Below are 19,872 nucleotides of genomic sequence, written 5' to 3' on the forward strand. Positions count from 1 at the left end.
GGTGTAATTTCGCAAAAAAAATTATATAAGGTCCTTTCTCACAAAATTTGGGTTATAAAAGGTCCTTTTTAACAAATTATTAAGATGAAGCCAACAATATATTATATACTAACATTTGTTTTCATATACTAGAAATAAAATAGGGTCAAAATGAATTATGTGAATAGTGCAAAAAGTCAAACCGGGTCGAGTATTAAGGGACGAAGGAGTAGAGCGGATAAAATAAGTGGATGAGTGTGAGATCCAACTCAGTAAAAAAAAGTAAAGACACAACAGTTACCAAAATGGATTCATGTAAATAAATTTTAACATCCAAAAAAGGAAAATGGGACTAGTAAAAAAGGAACGGAAATAGTAGATTGATTAATTAATATCACAAGAACAACCGAGCTTTTTGATGAATATAACTATTGTAGCATTTTTAATATGGAGTAAAAACAAACAAATCCGTTCATGTACATAAACAAACGAGTAGTTCATGGACATAATTAAACAAATTGCTTATGTTCAGTCGTTCAAGCTCCGCTCATAGTTCATAATTCATAAACAACCTTGAACTTATTTAATTTACCTAGAGTCTCAACTCATTTACACCCTTATTAACCCGTCTTTTTGGGACATTAACAAAAGCTAGCCTTCAACCTAAGAATTATGGGTCCATGACAATTATAGGGTTGATACCCCATTCAGGCTAGCCTACAACTAATGGTCATTAGTATGTCCAAGGAAAAGCAGTTTTGACAGTAATAAAGGACTTAAGGAATGTTTGGTAAATTTATATAATCAGACAAACCAACTTTATAAGCAGCCCATAATAATTATATAAAGCCAAACAAGGAATAATATCACAACTGTACAAAGTTTCCAACTGCTGCAATATTGCAGAAAATTTCTTCTAAATCTATTGCATTCCCCCCTTACTCTTTTCAATCACTATATCTACCCATAATTTAAGCCCTAAGTAAAATCTAAACTAAAAACAGTTTCAGATATTAAGACATAATAAGCTACAAACATCACCAGAAATACAAGATGGTAATAACAAAATAAATCAATCACCAGAAACTCTGTTACTCATCATCATCAGTTAATGAAACTGGGGTCAAAAAAGGACTGATCTTCGGCTCAAAGACTACGAGCTGGTAAAATGAGAGGGACGAGAACTGGTTCGCTAGTTTTTGCTTTTCCAGCAGCAATTTCTTCTAACTTTTTCCATGTTGCTTCGCGTTTTGCTTTGACTTCTTCTTCCTTTGATTCGTCTTCCTGAAACTTGAGTGAACATTCCTCGAAAAGCTCGGGATCGAGGTCGGAGAAGATCTTACGCACGTTGAGTGTTAAGCTGTGAACAGCTTGGTTCCAATGATTTCTTGCGTTCTTCTCCAATGCAGGGAAGACGATAGGTAGAATAACTTTGCAGTTTTGTTTGATCAAGTTTTCAATGTGGTCGTTGTTCCAGAGGAATAATGCTCTCTCTGCAACCTGGGAAAATTTTAAGGAAAAGAGTATCAATTGTTACTATTCCTGTCAAAAAAAAACTGCTACTGAATTTACGGAAAACCATAGTTCTTCCGTTTAATCCACCCATATGTAAAGAGCTCTATAGCAAAAGAGAAGTGCTTTACTACAAGGTCCACGAACATGCAAAAACCAGCAGATATTCAATACTATTACTCCCCCCCCCCCCCCCCCCCCCCGCGTTCCTAAAATAGTGTCCATATTGAGGGAATTCACAGTAATTAAGGAAAATGAAAAGTGTGTAAGAAAAACAATGATTGGGAGTGTTTTTTTTGGGAAAGGGGTAGATAATTGTTTCTTGATAAAGTAAGAATAAAAGTGGATTTGGGGATGGAAAAGTGTAGAATGTGTACGAAAAAACAATAATGATTTATGAAAAAGTGGGAAAAATGTATGTCCAAATAGAAAGTGAACACTATAAGGGAACACCCGATTTAGAATTATGGACACTTATTTAGGAGCGGAGGGAGTAATAATCATTCATGATTCTGTCGGTAAAATTCGAAAGTAGTTCTGGTCAACATGACAATATTAGCTCTAGTTGATATAGCAAAAGGAGACTTCAAGCTACTGAGATAACCAACCATGTTTAGTCCTAAAAAATTCACAAGTGTTTTTAACAGGATTATCACCTAATAGGCACATAATTAGCTACTAGCCTACTAAACTCATGTTAAGCCTATGTCCAAGTCGATAACACAGGATCAGCTAAGCCAAATACACCCAAACAATTCCTGAAATCAAACTCGAAACGACCACGAAGAATAAACCCCATCACAATGCATATACATGTTTCCACCTAACCCTTCTTGACAAATCCTACAACACTGATTTTTATTTTTTATTTTTGAGAGCAAAAAAACAGGCTTTTGGCATAGCAATGGACTTCTAGATAGCATTAGCTAAAAAGTCGTAAAGTTATGCTCTTTCATACAAGATAAAGATGAAATTTGAACACGAGCCAAAACCTAAATCATCTCTAGGAAGTAAGAAGTCATACAACAAGATAGCATCAACAAAGGTTGAGAGCTGTTGAGGTATGAAAATTTCTGATGGTTTATGTTACACTCGAATCAAGTCACGAGAAAAAGAATAAGGCTAGAGAAGACATTTTCAAATTGTTACAAATACAAACCCTTTACTTGGCTCGAATTTAAAAGAGGAGGGCGAATAACAGTGGTCAGCATTTTACTAATGATAAGCAATTAAGCATACAACATCAAAAACTACACATGCTCTATCTATTCTCCTACCCTCATGTTATCAAACATCTTTACGCTTTAAGATCTTTGATATTGCTGTCTCAAAAGTATCGAGAAACTTCAAACATCTTCTACATCAGTAATATGGCACATAGTTGTACTTTATCTTCAATGTAGACGATCTTACATGCATTGATTTTTAAAGTTTCAAGACTCCCTAGTAAAATACTACGTATGTCGCATAAAAGACAGTTTTAGGTACTAAAGAAAAGGGACCACAAAACTGCAACTCTGCAAGTGTACTTATATAAATCTTCAAGGACTTCACCGCATGTAGTGTACTATTGAGGAATCTCAATCACTCAAAGAAATGACCGTTGTCGATACTGTGATTTAAACACATTACATGTTCCTGAAAAGCAACAAAGGAACCAGCAGAGGTTCAAATCACACTCCTCAGCCACAACCCACCCGAAAAGGAAAAATCCAGAAACATTTTCACCAAACATAAGTATGTCACCAATTGCTAATACCTATTCCTACATAAATGATTACCTTAAACTTAGCAAGTTAAGTCCTCGTAGTTCCGTGTCTTATCCAACTACATCAACTACCACATACACAGCTAAAATTAAGGAAGCCACAAATATTAATATTAGCATAAACATCTCAAAGGTAAACCAACATAGAAGTCTGAGACACTTAACAAAATAAACTAAGGGAAAATGATCAACTCAAAATCTCAAATACTCAAGTAAACTTAAACAAAGCCTTCAATCAAGTCAAGCACAATGAACTCTCAAATACAACAACACTACCCCAAATGCCTTTAAAGAGGTCCCAGCAGATGGCAGGATCAAGGGTTCAAATTTATAGAACTTAACCCCTATAAATCTACAATAATACAAGCAATGCATATAACCTTGTTTTCCCGTCATTACTATTTTCCTTCAATGAAATGCCATATTATGATCCTCCATTATCATTATCATTATCATTATCATTACCCCATTGCCTCAAAGAGGCTCCCGCGAGAAGCGGGGTAAGTGGGGGTCGTATGTACGCAACCTTACCTCTGCAATTGCAGAGAGGTTGTTTCCAATTGACCCAAAAGCAATAATGGGACGACAACGGGACGACCATCTTCTACTTCATGGAAAAGAAGCGCGGGGTCATATGATCCTCTAATAATTATTATTTTTAAATGGTGAAAAAGGATAGGACTAAAGGACTTCACTTCAAATTATTATTTTATACTCCGTATATCTAAAGACTACTTCCAATTTCCTATAAAACGATAAGAAAGGTCATATGTGGTATAAATATAGGCACTGACTACTTGATATGCAACCTAGTAAAAACAAAAACAGAGAGGGTAAAATGCAAGAAATAAAAATCCAAATCAAGTTCCATCAACATCAATATTTCCCCCAACACCTCTATCAGAAGATTCCACTAAGGGTATCTGGGGGTGGGGGGTTAGAAATTTTGCCTCATCCCTATGATAAAAATAAAAGAAACTGCGGCAACTAAACCTTTGATCTATAACGATTGAAAGTCTGAAACTGATTTTGAGATCCAACTAATCAGTTTTCTGAGATTAGCACTACATAGTTGACAAGCGCGTAGTTTATGAAACACCGAAGAAAAAACAAAAAGAAGGTGGATGATCAACTTCTGCGACACAGTAGTTGAACAAAAAGAATAGAGGACAGAGAAACTTGACTCAATACCTGAAAATGCGAACTGTTCAAGCAGCGAGCAATTTGACGGAACAAGGGGACTACACATCGCTGAAACTCCGGCAGCTGTGTTGCTTCTAAAACTTCTTCCAACTCACTCAAGAACATAACTTCCTTTGAGCTATTGGTGATGGGCCAATACTTCAATAGCCCTCTAATCACAGAATCAGCAAGCTTGCAGTCTTTCTCAACAAACTGTGTAATACAGTAAGATAACTGTTGGTGATACATAGGCAAGCACCTCGGTCTATGCAGAGGTATCAGTGCCCTAACAAGAAAGAGCTTGTGTTCTTCTTTCAATGGCAGAGCAAATCCATTAATAATGCTACCAAGTATCTCCAGAAGTTCAGCAATACCATTGTGTTTCTCGGTCTCAAAAATAAACTGATAAAATATGTTGTTAATTGCTTTCCTGATATACGGTCTGTGAACCATAAATTTTCCATAAATTCGATGTAGAATTGTCTTCAGATATTCTCTTTCCCTTGGATCTTCAGAATCAAAGAGATCTAACAACTTCAACACGAAGGAATGATCAACATATCTCTTGGCTAATTTAGCATCAGTTTCAGGAGATGCCACAAATCTCAACAAGAACTCATACACTATCTGTAAATGAGGCCATGATGCATCCATCAAAGGCTCCTCATCTTCAACATCAAAGGCCTCTATAACTTTGTTCTCTCTCGGTTGAGCGGCAAGAGACCTAAACAAGTTTACTGACACCATCTTAATCATTTCCTGCATCACATTCTCCGAAAACTTCCCATTTGCTGAAGAAATATAATCTACCAGTTCCAATAATGTCTGTCTCTTTACCTCCTTTTCTCTTAGATTCTTTGTTGGATCATGGAAATCAAACAGAACACAACACATTTGAAGCTTTCTAATAAACAAGCTTTGCCTCTCCGAGGTTGGAACATCCCTAAAACTTGGCAATGCTTCATAAGAAGACAACATAAGACCATTCATCATTGAATCCACAGTTTTAGATGCTTTCTTTCCTTGATTCTGCCCTGCACTTGAAGCACCATTAGCCCCCAGATTGTGTTGATTACTACTAGATTTGTTAGACCCTACATCACTTTTCCTCACACTGCTTGATGCATTTGAACTAGCATTAGAAACACTCTTATGCTCTCGATTCTCCGACGATTTCGACGATTTCCGAGGAATCTTACTAAGTATTTGCTTAAACATTGCTCACTCACCCAAACACAAAATAGTACCCCAGATGCCAAATTGCCAACCTCTCCAGAAACTCCAAACTAGCAAGTTTCACCAAAAACTAGTAACAACAATCACACAAATCATACATATATAGTCCCTTTTCCTTCTCAAAAACAAATTTGTTCATCAAAATCAGAACCAATCCAACAAACCCAGATGATAACTTTCAAATTCAAATCAAAATTACAATCTAAATTAACACTTGAACCTAATAAATTACACTAACTGAGATGTCAAATCAAGCTCAAAAATCACCCAGCAACATGCAAAATCTCTTCTTTCCACAATATAATTATACCCAGAAAGGAAAAGGGGGAAAACATAAACCCCCTCGTGGTATGAAAGATTAACTTACCTTACATAAATTACAACCAAAACCCTAGTGCTTCAACTCTTTGGCACTTCTAGCTTCTTTTTTCTGCGGAAAAAATTATTGTGTCCTCCAGAAATTTCTTCAATTTAATTTCTTTGTTGGGGGTTTTCAGCAGAACAAAGATTCAATCTTTGGGGGGTTCTAATTCAAAAAACAAAAGAGAAAAATAAAAAGAAAAAAAGAAACCCAGAACGTGTAAATCCACTATAATAAGAGATGAGAAAATGACACTGCCTAATTTTTTTTGGTATAAAATCGTAAAAGAAGCTACTTTTTCCAATATAAATATATAAAAGAAAAGGAATGAATTTTTCTTACAAATAAATTTGTTATTTTATGGCCTGATAATGGTTAAAGTACTTGAAAAATAATAAAATTATTGTTTTTATAATAAAAGGTAAAGAAATTCAGAGGAACAAAATGACCCAATTGCACATGCTTGTGTGTATTTTGTAGGGTGAGTTCCAATAAAGGGAATTAATAATTGAAAAAGAAAGAAATAAAATAAAAAGAGGAGGTACCCACAAAAGAAAAGGAAAAAAATCCAGCTGAAAAATTAAATCATTACCAAATAAAAAGGGGGTTTATGTTTCAAATTAGAGGAGAAAAAAATGTTGAACTAAATAAAAGTTTGAATTTAAGAAGGTTTATGCTAATGTTTGTAAAAATTGTTTGTTGTTTTTTGACGTATACTAACTCGTTTTTAAGGTAAAGAAATGATAAATTATTGAGTTGAAATCTCGTACAGATCAGTTGACTCGAATTATCAGATAAGTCTCTTTGTAAAGATAAAGGAATCTTTACCTTTAAAATGTCCATACTTGAATTTGTTTACTTTTTGTTTATATGTAGTATTTCGTGTATACTAGGGAGCGCATACCAAACTTGTTTAGTGGTTTTTAATTCTTACAAATTAGACTTTATGTTCATAAGCCATACGTAGTTGTTGTTGGGGTCAGTGGAAGGGGGAGACTTTTGCAAAAAAATGTCTTCATTTGACAATTTGACTACGTCCAATCTATAAGTCAATTGTGGTCAATGGAAGCCGGAGAATTGTGCAAATGGGAGCAAATTGGCAATGGCATTACGCTTGGAACTTCTCCAACCCAACCACAACAAAATTAAAGTAATATCATGCACCCCAAAATTTAACGGTTTGTTATCGTTTTATGTTTACATTTTCCTGTTCAAACTATGGAAATCATTAAAAGTCGTTTTTAGTTTTTTGTTGTCAATTTTCAAAAGCAAACATGGTTAGTATGATTAGTTTTAGTTCATGATTCAATCTAAATCACATAACTTATAAAAAAATAAAAAAACCAAAAACTGATAGTGATACTGAACGAGTCTTTAGTCTCGTGATAAGATTTGAACCACATACTTCTAAGATCTATTGTACGAGTCTTACTAAGTCTAGCGTTTCCTTGACCAAGCAAGAGGAGATTTATGTTTTATTTAGCATTAAATTGGGTAAGTCAAATATGGAGTACTTCATATCATATCATACCACCATTTTATACAAGACCACGTTTGACATTAATGATATTTCAAAATATACATTTATTATTTATACTACCACAAAGTCATTCCAACAAGAATGAAAATTCCTCTCAATTGGTCCATGTTAGTGGAAAAGCAAACACAAAGTGATCAAAGACTAGAATAACAAGAGGCAATTATTCAACAAAAGTACATTTGTGACTTGTACTCAAAAATGTATTCTTTACATGGATGAATAATAACTTCATCAAATCAGAAGAAAAAAAACCCTAATTTGCACCGAGCTTTCTTTTGGCAAATACAAAAGAGGCTGTCCAGTCTAGAAAAAGAAGACCTTTAGACGAATCATATATGATTCATATCCCTACATTATTTGAGTTTATTGTTCAGGCTCTTGAATAACCTGTCAATTACAAATAACAACCATATATTAGGCCCTTCGCAAGGTCGACATTGATGTAGCCATACATATTACATAGCCTTGATAAACAGAGTTGCTTTCTGGAGGATCATTATCATAAAAGCAAACAAATTTAAGCAAGGTTCTCAGCCAAATACATACCCCTAGTCTAAAGAAGTAAAAGGGTTGGTGTTATAAGAGTGATGAAGACCTGATTAGAGTTTGTTTGGCATATGAAAAGGGAAAGATAAGCCCAACAAAGATCAAAAAATAAAAATAAAAATCAGGAGAAGGCACACACGGTGATTCGATGAAGAAGGTTTTAGTTCAACTCAGTATGTTACAAAGAGGCAAATCTCAAGAAAGGACACTAATAAAACAAGTGAACAAAGCAGGTTGAGTGATATTAAGAGCAGAGAACTTAAAAAGTGCAAGTCTACCCCTGAGACCGGATTCTTTTGGTAAATCCTCAAGATAAACCGGTCATTGCGGATAACTCAAGATTCAGCTTCTCAAAACTCATTTTCCATGGAGAATCTATAACACCACTACTAGGTTTTCAACATACGCGTGATAATGGCGACAAGAAGATGCTCCGACATCCAAATAGTCAAAAACTGTATAACGTGGACAAGCATTGTAATTCATAACAATGTATAACGCTAGAGAATAAAATCGTGGCATTTCTCAGCAGAAATGAGAATTAGGGCCCAAATACGTATAGGGTTGTAGAGTGTAGACTATAAAAATCTGTCACGATGCTAAATTCTTGAAGAAGGGCTAAAATGTGTAAAGACCGAAGAAACTCTTACCCTGAAGTTAAAAGTTAATGCATCTGACTAAATTATTTGCTGCTTCATCAGTCACTTGAAAAGGCTATGCTATCTACATATGCTTTAATCGACGGTTCTCTTCCCATGAAACTTGTCAAACATTCAAGTGGGTCCTTTGCTCCCCCTGGAGCTAGTACCTGCAAGACAGTGAGAATGTCAGGGAACATGTTCAAGCATACCACACAAAAATTTGAACAGGCACTTGGTGCTAAAGGCACGCTGAAATGCAAAGTGTCCTCTAATTCCACGTGCTAGGCATGAGGCAGAGTACACATAGCACATTCAAGGGAGAGTTTCGTAAAAATGCCAATGATTTCATAAAAAAGATTACCAAAAATTACACAATTTAGGGTTCCTTCTACTTCAATCAATGCGTTAATATTTTATTAAGCAACCAATGAAAACGAGAAATAACAAAGGGGTGAATTATAGTCGCTTCAACCTGCTTGCCTGCACCACCTCAACCCATGAGGCAGAGAACCCAGTGCCTCTGGGAGGCTTTTAAACTAAAAATTAGCATGATAACACGATTACACTCCATATCATAAGCAAAACCTGACAGGAATTGCATTCAACAAAAACAGATGATGATCAATGGTGCCTAAGTTTAGGTCCCGGTGTGTGTCTCGGGTTAAACAAAATAATAAGGCCAAACTTAAAACCATGCCTTTTCTGTAAAATCTGCGACAACATGGGCCAAATAAGGAGGAAGTTCAAAATATCAGAATAAACACTTGTGTAATCATATAATTGCATCTTTCATACATCCTGGGCGCATTGCAACAGGTACTGGCAGTCTGGCACAGTAAATTAGAATTTCGAGGCATAATTTAATTTTTCACCTTATTGCGAAACTGCATGCCAATTTGATGGTTGAGACCACCATCAAGAAATTTGGAAGCAAATATGTCAGCAGCAAAAACCTACAAAAACAAGATAACTTAGCAAATGACCCCTGTTTTGCGGCACCAAAAGAAACTAGCTCTAGGATGGAGTAAAGCAACGTATCATATAAACAATAAAAAACATGATGATGACTTGACTAGAACAATGCAAACTATAGGCACGGAGTCAACTAATCAAATTTTAGAAAGGGGAAATCCTATACCTTGCTCCAAATGCGACTGTAGCAACTAGCTTCATAACCAATAGCTGAATGAGGAAAACACGAAGCTGGATTTGTGCCTTCCAAGATAGGTAATCCAAGCATCACCTGGCAAAACAAAAACTCTTCAGATAAAACTCAATCTCAAAAGGTAATGTACTATGCCTTTCTATTTACCTTGGGATGGAGATACTTGAATAACTCAAGGAAGTCGACGTTGTCAGCAGAATGTATTATTTGATCAAAAAGACCTAAAAGAGGGATGTCAGAGAACAAAAGACAACAATATGTAACCAAATGGACAGTCATCAAAGCATATAAATATTAGCATGACATCATTCTTGGTTTGCAAAATGCTACACTAGAAACAACAATGGCCTCCATCTTCCAAGATGCAAGCCAATAAGCTAATACTTCAGCATTTGAGAATTGATGAATACAGTAACTCCATTCAATTTCTAGAAGCTCGAACTCTATAGCTAAAAGGAGCTCCTATTTTTGTCAAAATCATCGAGGCTGGGGCCATTCGAAAGTGCACAAGAGATTTTACGTCGGGTATAAATACAAGGGAAAGAAAAACAAAATCAACCATTACAATAATCCCCGGCCAAAAAGAAAAACAAAGGAAACCCGCAAACCCATGTTCATCAACTTAATCATAGAAAAGACCATAATTACTTGTGTGCACAATAAAATATATTCTCCTTAAAGGTACCCACGCCATGACACCAGTGACAAACTTTGGATCACCCAATCAAGCAGTAGTCACACACTCACACCACCCATTCCTCTGAGAACTGAGCATCGCATAACTGAAGAAACCTAAAATAGGTAGAAAAAATAACCGACCTCAAACTACTTTGTAGTACTATTATACACCCTTTCCCCTGAGAAAAAAAGGGAAATATTCTAGAAGCTCCCCTGCCAGTAAACACCAAAAGCTATACAGTCGGTCTTGCATGGTTTAAGTTTCAAATGTTATTTATATGTACAATAAAATCATCCAATGATTTTAACAATAAGGAAAACTACTTACAGTAAAGAATTTCCTGAGTCATTTTGAGCGCAGAAAATGAATGTCTCCATCTTTGCAAAGACGTAGAGATATCATCTTTAATTTGCCTTGTGATATCCTGTGAATATGAGCATGAAATGAACAACATTAGTTCAAAGAGTAACGAAATACTACAACTAAGAGAACTCCAACAACAATTGCAGTTTAACTATAGACCAAGACATGAAATTACCTGATAATGACCAGATATTAATTTCAAGACGTTGCTATCATAGCACCTAATGATAAATTAGAAAAAGAAAAGTAAGTAAGCATAAATGTTTCCCCAGCAAAAAAAAACAAAAAAGAAGGCAAAGAATTACCAGTTCTCAAATACATGACCAGGCATCTCCACAAAGTCATGATCAACACGCAAGCCAGAGAATCGAGCAAGTGGCGACCGATTGCATAAATGATGGACCTAAAAAATTGTTACGAACCCAAGGACATTAACTTACGAGTAATCCAACTAAGATAAAAGCATCATACTTCACTTAGTTCTATCAGCCCCAAAAAAAAAAATTGAAACAGGCATGACTTCACTTTGAAGCAGTAACAATCTTTTTCTTTTTCCCCATGGGTGGTTCAGTGGTTGAATAGGCATTTATGGTAGAAGGCTGTTGTAGCATGTCAATCGGCTAGTCTAAATTATTAATTAGTGTTTATGTGAGGACATCTTGTCATCTATAATTGTAGTGACTAGTGAGTTTTAAAGAGGTGGCAAGAAGTAAGAAGACAAAAATAAGTCTTATATTAATTATACATTCAACATTTTCTAAGTCAGAGTATCAAAAGGCGAGTTAGGGTTAACATGATAAAACAAAAATAGGAATGATTAAGGCTCACTTCAGTAAACCTTTCAAGCCTGAGATTGAGTTGCTGACAATTTAGGTTCAAGACAAATGTTCATTTCCAATCATCATAAATAAGAGACGGCAACTCGGCAAGCATTCAGACCAAAAGCATTGAAAGGTGTATCAAGTGGAAGAAGAGCAGCACAATAGAATGTAGCAAATGCAATCAAGCTCAATACTTTTAATGTTGAAAATGAGAAACATTTAGAACTTACCACATGGCCAAATTCATGGAAAAGACTAACAACTTCAGAGAATCGCAGTAATGCAGGACAGTTAACATCCCCCTTTAAAATATCAGACATCAGTAGAACAACTGGAACCTGAGTATAGAATGATGATGCACAGTGAAAATCCAGTAAGGAATGTGGAATTTGGATAACACGCATATATCAAATTTTTAAATGAGAAGACCTATGCATATCACCTGTCTAGCAGCATTTGCTGATAATGAACCATTTTGGAGAGGCAAAACACAAGTCTGGCCGTATTTTCCTTTCCTGGATTAATGACATTGTTGTCAGACAGTTTGTTAGGTACAATTGGGATAAGGTCAGCAGAAAGAGAGATAGTTGCAGAACCTGGAGTAGAGATCGAAGTACGCATAGCCCATAAGTTCAGAAGAGCTCAAATCAAAGACAGAGAAAACACGTACGTCCTCATGCCACACCTCAGCAATGACTATTTCTTCAAATCTCAATCCTGCACATTAAGTACAATGAATAAGATCATTAAGAGTCAAACATAAGACACAAATGCATACTGGAACAACTGCAGCATTTGAATAAACAAAATTATATTATGAAAATATAATAATAATCATTACCAAAAGCATCTTGAAGTATTTTGAAAATCCCTTGAAGAACCAAGCTAAGAGGAAAATACTCTTTAAGGGCACCAAAATCTAGATGGAACTTATCTTCTTCAGCCTTTTTAACATAATATAGCAAGTCCTCAATTCCAAAAGGAATGTCTCCTTCCTCTGTTGTCTGAGTTAAAAAAATGAAATTAAATCATACAGTAGACATCTGGAAATGAGTGCAATGCACAAATCAGAATAGGACTAACTTTCAACTCCTTCAATATAGCAAGTTCTTTGGCAGCCAAGTCAGATAAACTTGTAGATAATTCCTCCAAGAATTCGAAAACCTGAACAACAAGCAGATAGTTCACTCGGAGAACGCATAAGAGCATATGGCAACCAAGCAAGATTTAAAATTCCAAGGGTTACTTCCACAAACCTTTGAGGAACTCTTTGCCATCCTAGAACCAACAGCATATTCTGCATAATTATCATACCCAAGCAACCTAGCAATTTTATGGCGCAACTGAACCTGACAAATACAGAAACACTCTTTAGTTAGCACTTATAAAATTAGCTATAGTGATATACCGACAAGACAACGGAAATCAATTATAACAAAGGATAAACTTAGATCTCATTCTCACTTACCAAGTTTTCTAACACCGGCACATTGATTTCTTTACATCTTTGTCCATATCCCACAGCTACCTTCCTCCGAGTTGCTCCAACCTTCACAAGTTCGGGAGAAAGAAAGTTAATCTAATTCTGAAAATAAGTACACTAACAATAATATATCTCATTGAAAACGACACATATGTGAAGCAAGACCTCCGGCTGATGAGCCATCTAAACCAAAAAAAAAAAAGGGGTTAAGCCACATCATTAGCACAATGGACCATATGTCCAAGGCAGATGAGTAGACGCAGCCTTAAAATTAAAACATCACAGCTAAGTCACTACGCCTTTAAGTTTGTTTACTTGGAATGAATTTAAAAATTTTACGTAAAAAAATCCTATCCTGTTCGAGATTTGGGACTACTGGAAGGGATCAGGAAACGAAGGATGAGCATTAGAAACTGTGGAGAAGAAAACAGGAACATCTTTTTGAAACAGAGAGAGTAACATATAACCAAAGCTTATCATGGCAAGAGAAAGGAACAAAAGCATACTTTACAAAGCTCTAGTATTGGCAGCACATGATTACTTTTCAAGGTAACCTTGATTTTATCTTTGCCAGCCCTGTCGAAAATCTGCACATTAAAATTACAGCTGAAATAAAAGAAAAAGAATAATAATAAATCTCAAACCCAATTAGAAACATCCTATATTCTGTACAATTTTAATTGAGCAAGGGAAAGGTAGACTACCAGACGAGGCCTATAAGAATCCATTAGTTAGAACCTCGCTACCCTATTTGCATGATTATAAAGGACACATATTTTAAGCCATGAACATACTTTCCTCTTTGGAACTGGGTATAAAATACAAATTAAGTACCATAAGAGATTTAGAGATCTCCAAATACACCCGGCACGAAATTTGGGAAAGGCAAGTGATATAGACATGTATATATTCAGAAATCTTCCAGTCCTGATTAATTATGGCATGGAAGATGTATGCTTAGATTTATATTCCCACTTTTGAAACAATACCACCCAGGAACCTGAGAATTGGCAATATAATTGTTTGCTAAGAGCACTAACATTTCTATGAATCACCAACAAGAACACAACAGACTTAGACCCAGTAGTTAGGAAGACATAGATTTGAACAATAACCTGCAGGAGTTCAGAGGGCAATCCTTCTATCTCCGATTCAGTAAAGAGAAGAAATGTTTGATCATCATTGATATTTTGAACATATTGCGTACTTAGATCATCAATTTGAGCCTGCAAGCGTTGAACTTCCTCTTTCTTTGATGAGGTAAGGTTCAATCCATTTTGCTCAAAATCTCTAACCTGTCACTGGAAAAGCAACCATCAATATTCACAGGCAAACAGAAAAAAAATCAATAACAATCCATTCACATTATGCAAAAACCATGCACCATCATTATCAGGTGTGTTACCACGGTACAGCCGTACAGCTCATATGATCGCCAAACAAGATAGAAAATTATACAAAAGAAACTAAAGAACATTTCAAGAAAGAAAGTAAACAGAAGCCAGGAATCTTTGAGGCCACTATATATTCATTATTTACTTCCTACACCCATTTAAGGATTGCCCATTTACTACTTTAAAAATATAACTTCACAGACTTTGACTGTAGAGTCTAGAGTCCCATCAATATATAAGAAAAAAACGTATCCATGTGAGGCTTTGTTAGATTCATCTAACGACTTTTAAGAGTTGTCTTGGAGGCCGTTAAAAAAAAGCAAATGGACAATCCTTTAGAGACAGAAGGAGTAACATCACACTCATCACGCAGCTTGATGGAGGCAAAATGGTCTCAAACTTTCAATGGAAATTTGGTCATCCTGTCAGGTGAACTAAAGAGATTCTTTGTTAAATACTTAATTCACTTTAAATCTAATAAGTAAATGTGTTCTACCTTCTTGAATTATCTAGAAACTTTTTTAAAGGATTCCTTGATGATAACTTCAACTTATATATCATATTAAAAACAGTTAATGGACTACGCCAAACCAATGCCTCTGAAATGTTTTCCTCCTCAGTTCAATAACTACACGAGGAGTTCATGAAGTACATCTTTATTGCTTGACAACACAAGGATGGAACCATTCACTGTACAACAACGACAGAGAATGCCCTAAAACATGCAAGGATCTTGTCAAACTAGAAAGTCATCAGATAGTAAAGTCAGAACATCAAGACTTTGAAATATATGAAATTCTAGTCATTCAGATGTCGAACAGAAATCAATCATAAACCACATAATGTGCTAGGAATAAAGCACACCACCAAAGATCTTCCTTCCTTCTAGAAAGATGTCCCAGATTTCATTATTACAAAAAGAAGTGATTTTTGTGAAGTACTAATAAAGGAAATTTGGAAATTCAGCATATATTAAACGCAATTCACATGAATACAACTATTAATTGCTGAAAACTAATCGCACTCCCAAGAAAACAATACAGAGCAAGTTAAACTCCCTTCGCACATATGCAATCAGAAATCGAAATCCACCAAAACAATGTTCAAGCAGGCTGTAGCTATGCAGTTTCTATATACTTGTGTGCCTATTTAAAGTATACTAGCATCTTTCCAGTGTGCTTAGATCAAGCTTGACCACATAAAACTGTATACCAAAACTCCAGGTCCATATATTTTTAACTCCCACCACACTCCCTACCTTAAGAACAATAACAACAACAACATCCCATTACAATCCTGATGGGCAGGATCTGTGGAGGTACACATGTACAAAGCCATATCCGTAATAGTCAAAAACTACTATCAATGACAGGAGGAGAAAAAGGGACATGAAAAAAGATAAATAAACTTCCATATATACCAGAGATTGAACATACGACTTTGCTTCAGCACTATTCCATTCTCCTCTGGCAGCAAAAGCTTTTACAACGCAAAACACATCCTCACGCTTTCTGTGGAATACACACGGGGTCAGTTAATTATCTATTAGTCAAATACAAAGGCAAGAACACTTGGAGATTTTATCAACTATCAAAATTATGAAATATATTTATGTTGTCTACATGCTCATCTAATCCAAAGTAGACGCCATTTTTAAATGGAATGGTAATGGTAAAAAAAGGTAAGTTTACATGAAATACCCCCATGTGAATGCCTAAAATGATAATTCTCCACTATCAAGTATATTTTTCTCTTCATAAATGTTTAGCACCCAGATATGTATGTAGGGTTGCTAATTGAGTATCAATATCAATGAAAAACACGTCTGCTAGTGAAGATGTCTTACGGTGGACCTTAACAGGAATCAAAACTACACGCAAATTAATCGGTATTCACTTTATTTATGACCTTACATCAAAATATCAGAAGCATTGAAGCCAAAGAGAGGTTGTAATTCACTTACAATGGTGCTTTAAATCTTGTTTTTCATTTTTTCCATTAAGCAACAAAGGAAAATAGAGAGTGAATAAATAGAAGAGGAATAAAGAACCCCACCTGCAAGACCCAATATGTGTATTTATTTTCTGCTCTGCTTCAGCACTAGCTTTGCGTACTTCGGCTGAACTCGATACTAACCTTGGGAAAACACAAGACTGGACCAGTGGAAAATGTTTTGCCTCTAGTTCTGCTAGCACCATGATATCTTGATATGTAACCTAAAAATGATAAGAGCTATCACAGTTAAATCATTACAATCGCATCCATAATTTAACACAACCCCTACCCAACAAAAAGAAAAAACACTCTTCTTAAAACATCCCAATGAAACTTGTAAAATTTTCCAAAATCAAGATATCTGCTACACCTAAGCCAAGAATCTCATGTTTCAAAGAAATATACTTCTTGATTTGCGCTATCATGTATATGATATCCATTTGGAGCAGCCAAAATACCATACATATTCTCCCTAATCCCATAAAAAGAGAAACTTCCTGTTAAAAGGCACATAACTCACTGCCATTCTCCTTGTCATTTAGAGGAATTACTCAAAATCAAAAACCTAGAAGCCTAAGCACAACCTTATACATACATTTGTATAAATTCCGATACCAAAAATGTCGTTGTTTTGCCCGGTGGGCAGGCAGTAAAAGAAAAAGGGAATTGAAATTAATGCATGTGTTACTTTGTATAGAAAGTTTTATGCCATAATCTACGGTAATGCTATATCTCTTTTTTCATAATAATCACATGTTTGACTCTTATGAGTGATAATAGAAATTTCTAGTAAATGTCACATGTTTTATGAAAGTGGCATTACTAGGGTCATTAACACAGTCTCCTCGCCAAAATACATATAAATTCATTCTATTGCGGCAGCTTATTATCGTCTACCAAATGGGATGTTAATGCTTGGACCTTGCCAAGTATCATTAGAGCATTGTCTATCACCCTTTACATTACAAGTTCCAAAATGATACAATCCACCAAGTTGTAGATTTCATATTCAGAAAATACACCATAGACTCCCTCCGTCCTACAAATAATGGTCGCATTGCTCAAGCCCCTCATATTAGGATAATTTATACTACACCCTTTATAAGGGTAATCACTCCCATATTCTGCCCACACATTCTTAGTAGTGTCACCTACAGAAGTCTAATCATGAGGTAGTAATATTATGGAAATCATAAAATGGTAAAATGTGACTATTGTTTAGATCAACAATCCATATACTATCTTCCACATAAAATAGCTCGATTAAACGACACAGTAATTCAATAAACAATTCCGATACAATTCCACGAAACATAACCCTAATGAATTTATTTTAATTCAGCTATCACCTTATCAATGGGCACAGAAGCGACAGCATCATGAACCTCGGTTGACTCCGAGATAATACGATCTGCCAATTTCCGAATTTCATTTGCTGAAAGATTTACCCTCACATTTGACCCAACAAGATCTACAAACATCAAAACAATTCAAAACCAAATCAAAAAAAATAAACAAAAATTATAAGCCAATCACAATTCCTCAATGTCATACATCACAATCCGATAAAAATTCAATAAATTAATAAAATTAATAAAATCGAAAGAGAAACATTCAAAAACCTTGAATTTTTTGGCGATGTTGGTAGGATTTGAAGGCGACGTAAGCGAAATTAAAAGCGACAGCAAAAACAGCAGCGGTTCCAGTGAAAACAATTATCTTCTTCTGTCTACCTCCATTGTTACCTGTTATCAAGCTTTCCTCTCTCTGGCTATGGCGGTCGTCTTCTCCCTCCATCGTCAATTTCTGTCTACTTTCTCTCTCTCCGAATTCAGAGAAATGAAGTTTATATGATAGAGGAAATTTGGGAGGGAAATGAGGTTGAACCGTTAAATTGTCAATGGGTCAGGTTGTAGTATTTTTAGTGATGGGCTGGCCATGTCAATATAAAGCCCACGTCATGCGATGACTCCTCACTTTATCTCAAGTATTCGTGTCGGATTTTTTACCATTTGACAAAATATTGAACATTTGTACCTTTGAGTATGCAAAAGCTTTTGTGTGTTTTGGGTGTATTGTGATTTTAGCGAACATTAAGCACTTTAACGTAAATACGTGACACAAACTTCAGTTACATCTTCGTTAAAATGAAACTTATCAAGTATAAAAGTGATTGTGGTAAAGACTAAAGAATACTCCCTCAGTATGCTCCGTATAATTAAGTGGTGCACTTTAAGTCTTTAATCAACACGGAATTTAATGAAAGTGGGAGATTTTATTAAAATACGAATATGATGTAATTGGAGTAAATGGGAAGTAACCAATTGTAATAAAAGATATTGGAGGTATTAAAGCATTGAAAAAGAAATAAATGATTAAATATGACTAGTGGAGTCCATGTGGTGAAAAAGAAATTATAAAATAACCAGTGTTGACTTCGTGGGATGCACGACCTTTGCTATGTTTTAAATGCATTTCATTTCGTGTTTCGCTAAAGAAACATATAGAAATCAAAATTGATACTCCGTATATTACTTGAAATTAATAGTAAAGTAAAAACATAAAGGGATATTAAATTCATTGGAATTGAAGGGCATGATTTTTTATGGTGGTTAATAAACATGAAATTGGAAAAAGGAGGGGCATAAAATTTAAAGAAAATAAAATGGGAAAATATTTTTAAGGAGGGACACGTGGCACTCAAAATTTCTTTCAAATTAGCATCGGTATAGATGAGATAATTTTCCATAAATAAAAAGTTCACCACTTAATAAAGTCCGGCTAATTACGGAGATTGCATCACTTCATTACGCACAAGGGATGAGAATGGGTGGGATTTGGGTCGGGTGGAGCATCACCCACATCCATCACCCGCTTCCATCCGCTCCACCCGGTCCATCCGTCACCCGCTTTACACATCACTCGCATTCCGTCCATCCATCACCCGCGGGTGAAGCGGGTGGATCGGGTGATATTCGGGTGAAAATTATTAACTATTAAAAATTTACCATCTAATAATATGCATAATAATTAACGAAAAGAAAAAGGTTACATACCTTCACTTATTTCCAAAACAAAGTAATTAGTTCTTATCACGCATAACTTATAACCAAAAAAGAAAATTAAATAAGCACTAACTTTAATACATAATGGATTTATACACATTTAATGTTTAAATATTAATATAAATAATATATTTAAAATAAA

The 19,872-nt window shown here is 35.3% G+C and overlaps 2 protein-coding genes across 2 annotated transcripts; both read right to left on the reverse strand.

Annotated features, from left to right (window-relative positions):
- Positions 1–797: 797 nt before the first annotated feature.
- On the reverse strand, positions 798–6,321 carry LOC110793847 (serine/threonine protein phosphatase 2A 57 kDa regulatory subunit B' theta isoform). The gene is made up of 2 exons (XM_021998780.2): positions 4,451–6,321; positions 798–1,479 (listed from the first exon to the last, which is right to left on the reverse strand). The coding sequence occupies exons 1-2, from the start codon at positions 5,657–5,659 to the stop codon at positions 1,126–1,128; spliced, it is 1,563 nt and encodes a 520-aa protein (XP_021854472.1). The 5' UTR covers positions 5,660–6,321; the 3' UTR covers positions 798–1,125.
- A 1,369-nt stretch (positions 6,322–7,690) lies between these two features.
- Positions 7,691–18,555, reverse strand: LOC110793856 (probable thimet oligopeptidase). Its single transcript, XM_021998792.2, has 21 exons — positions 18,288–18,555; positions 18,015–18,136; positions 16,726–16,886; positions 16,091–16,181; positions 14,392–14,571; positions 13,783–13,863; positions 13,262–13,342; positions 13,050–13,142; positions 12,877–12,957; positions 12,635–12,797; positions 12,390–12,510; positions 12,236–12,308; positions 12,024–12,131; positions 11,278–11,375; positions 11,148–11,193; positions 10,937–11,033; positions 10,078–10,151; positions 9,904–10,008; positions 9,638–9,718; positions 8,775–8,932; positions 7,691–7,965 (listed from the first exon to the last, which is right to left on the reverse strand). The coding sequence occupies exons 1-20, from the start codon at positions 18,460–18,462 to the stop codon at positions 8,822–8,824; spliced, it is 2,142 nt and encodes a 713-aa protein (XP_021854484.2). The 5' UTR covers positions 18,463–18,555; the 3' UTR covers positions 7,691–7,965; positions 8,775–8,821.
- Positions 18,556–19,872: the final 1,317 nt, after the last annotated feature.

The sequence above is a fragment of the Spinacia oleracea genome, chromosome 1 (assembly GCF_020520425.1).
Source record: "Spinacia oleracea cultivar Varoflay chromosome 1, BTI_SOV_V1, whole genome shotgun sequence".
Lineage (NCBI taxonomy): Eukaryota > Viridiplantae > Streptophyta > Magnoliopsida > Caryophyllales > Amaranthaceae > Spinacia > Spinacia oleracea.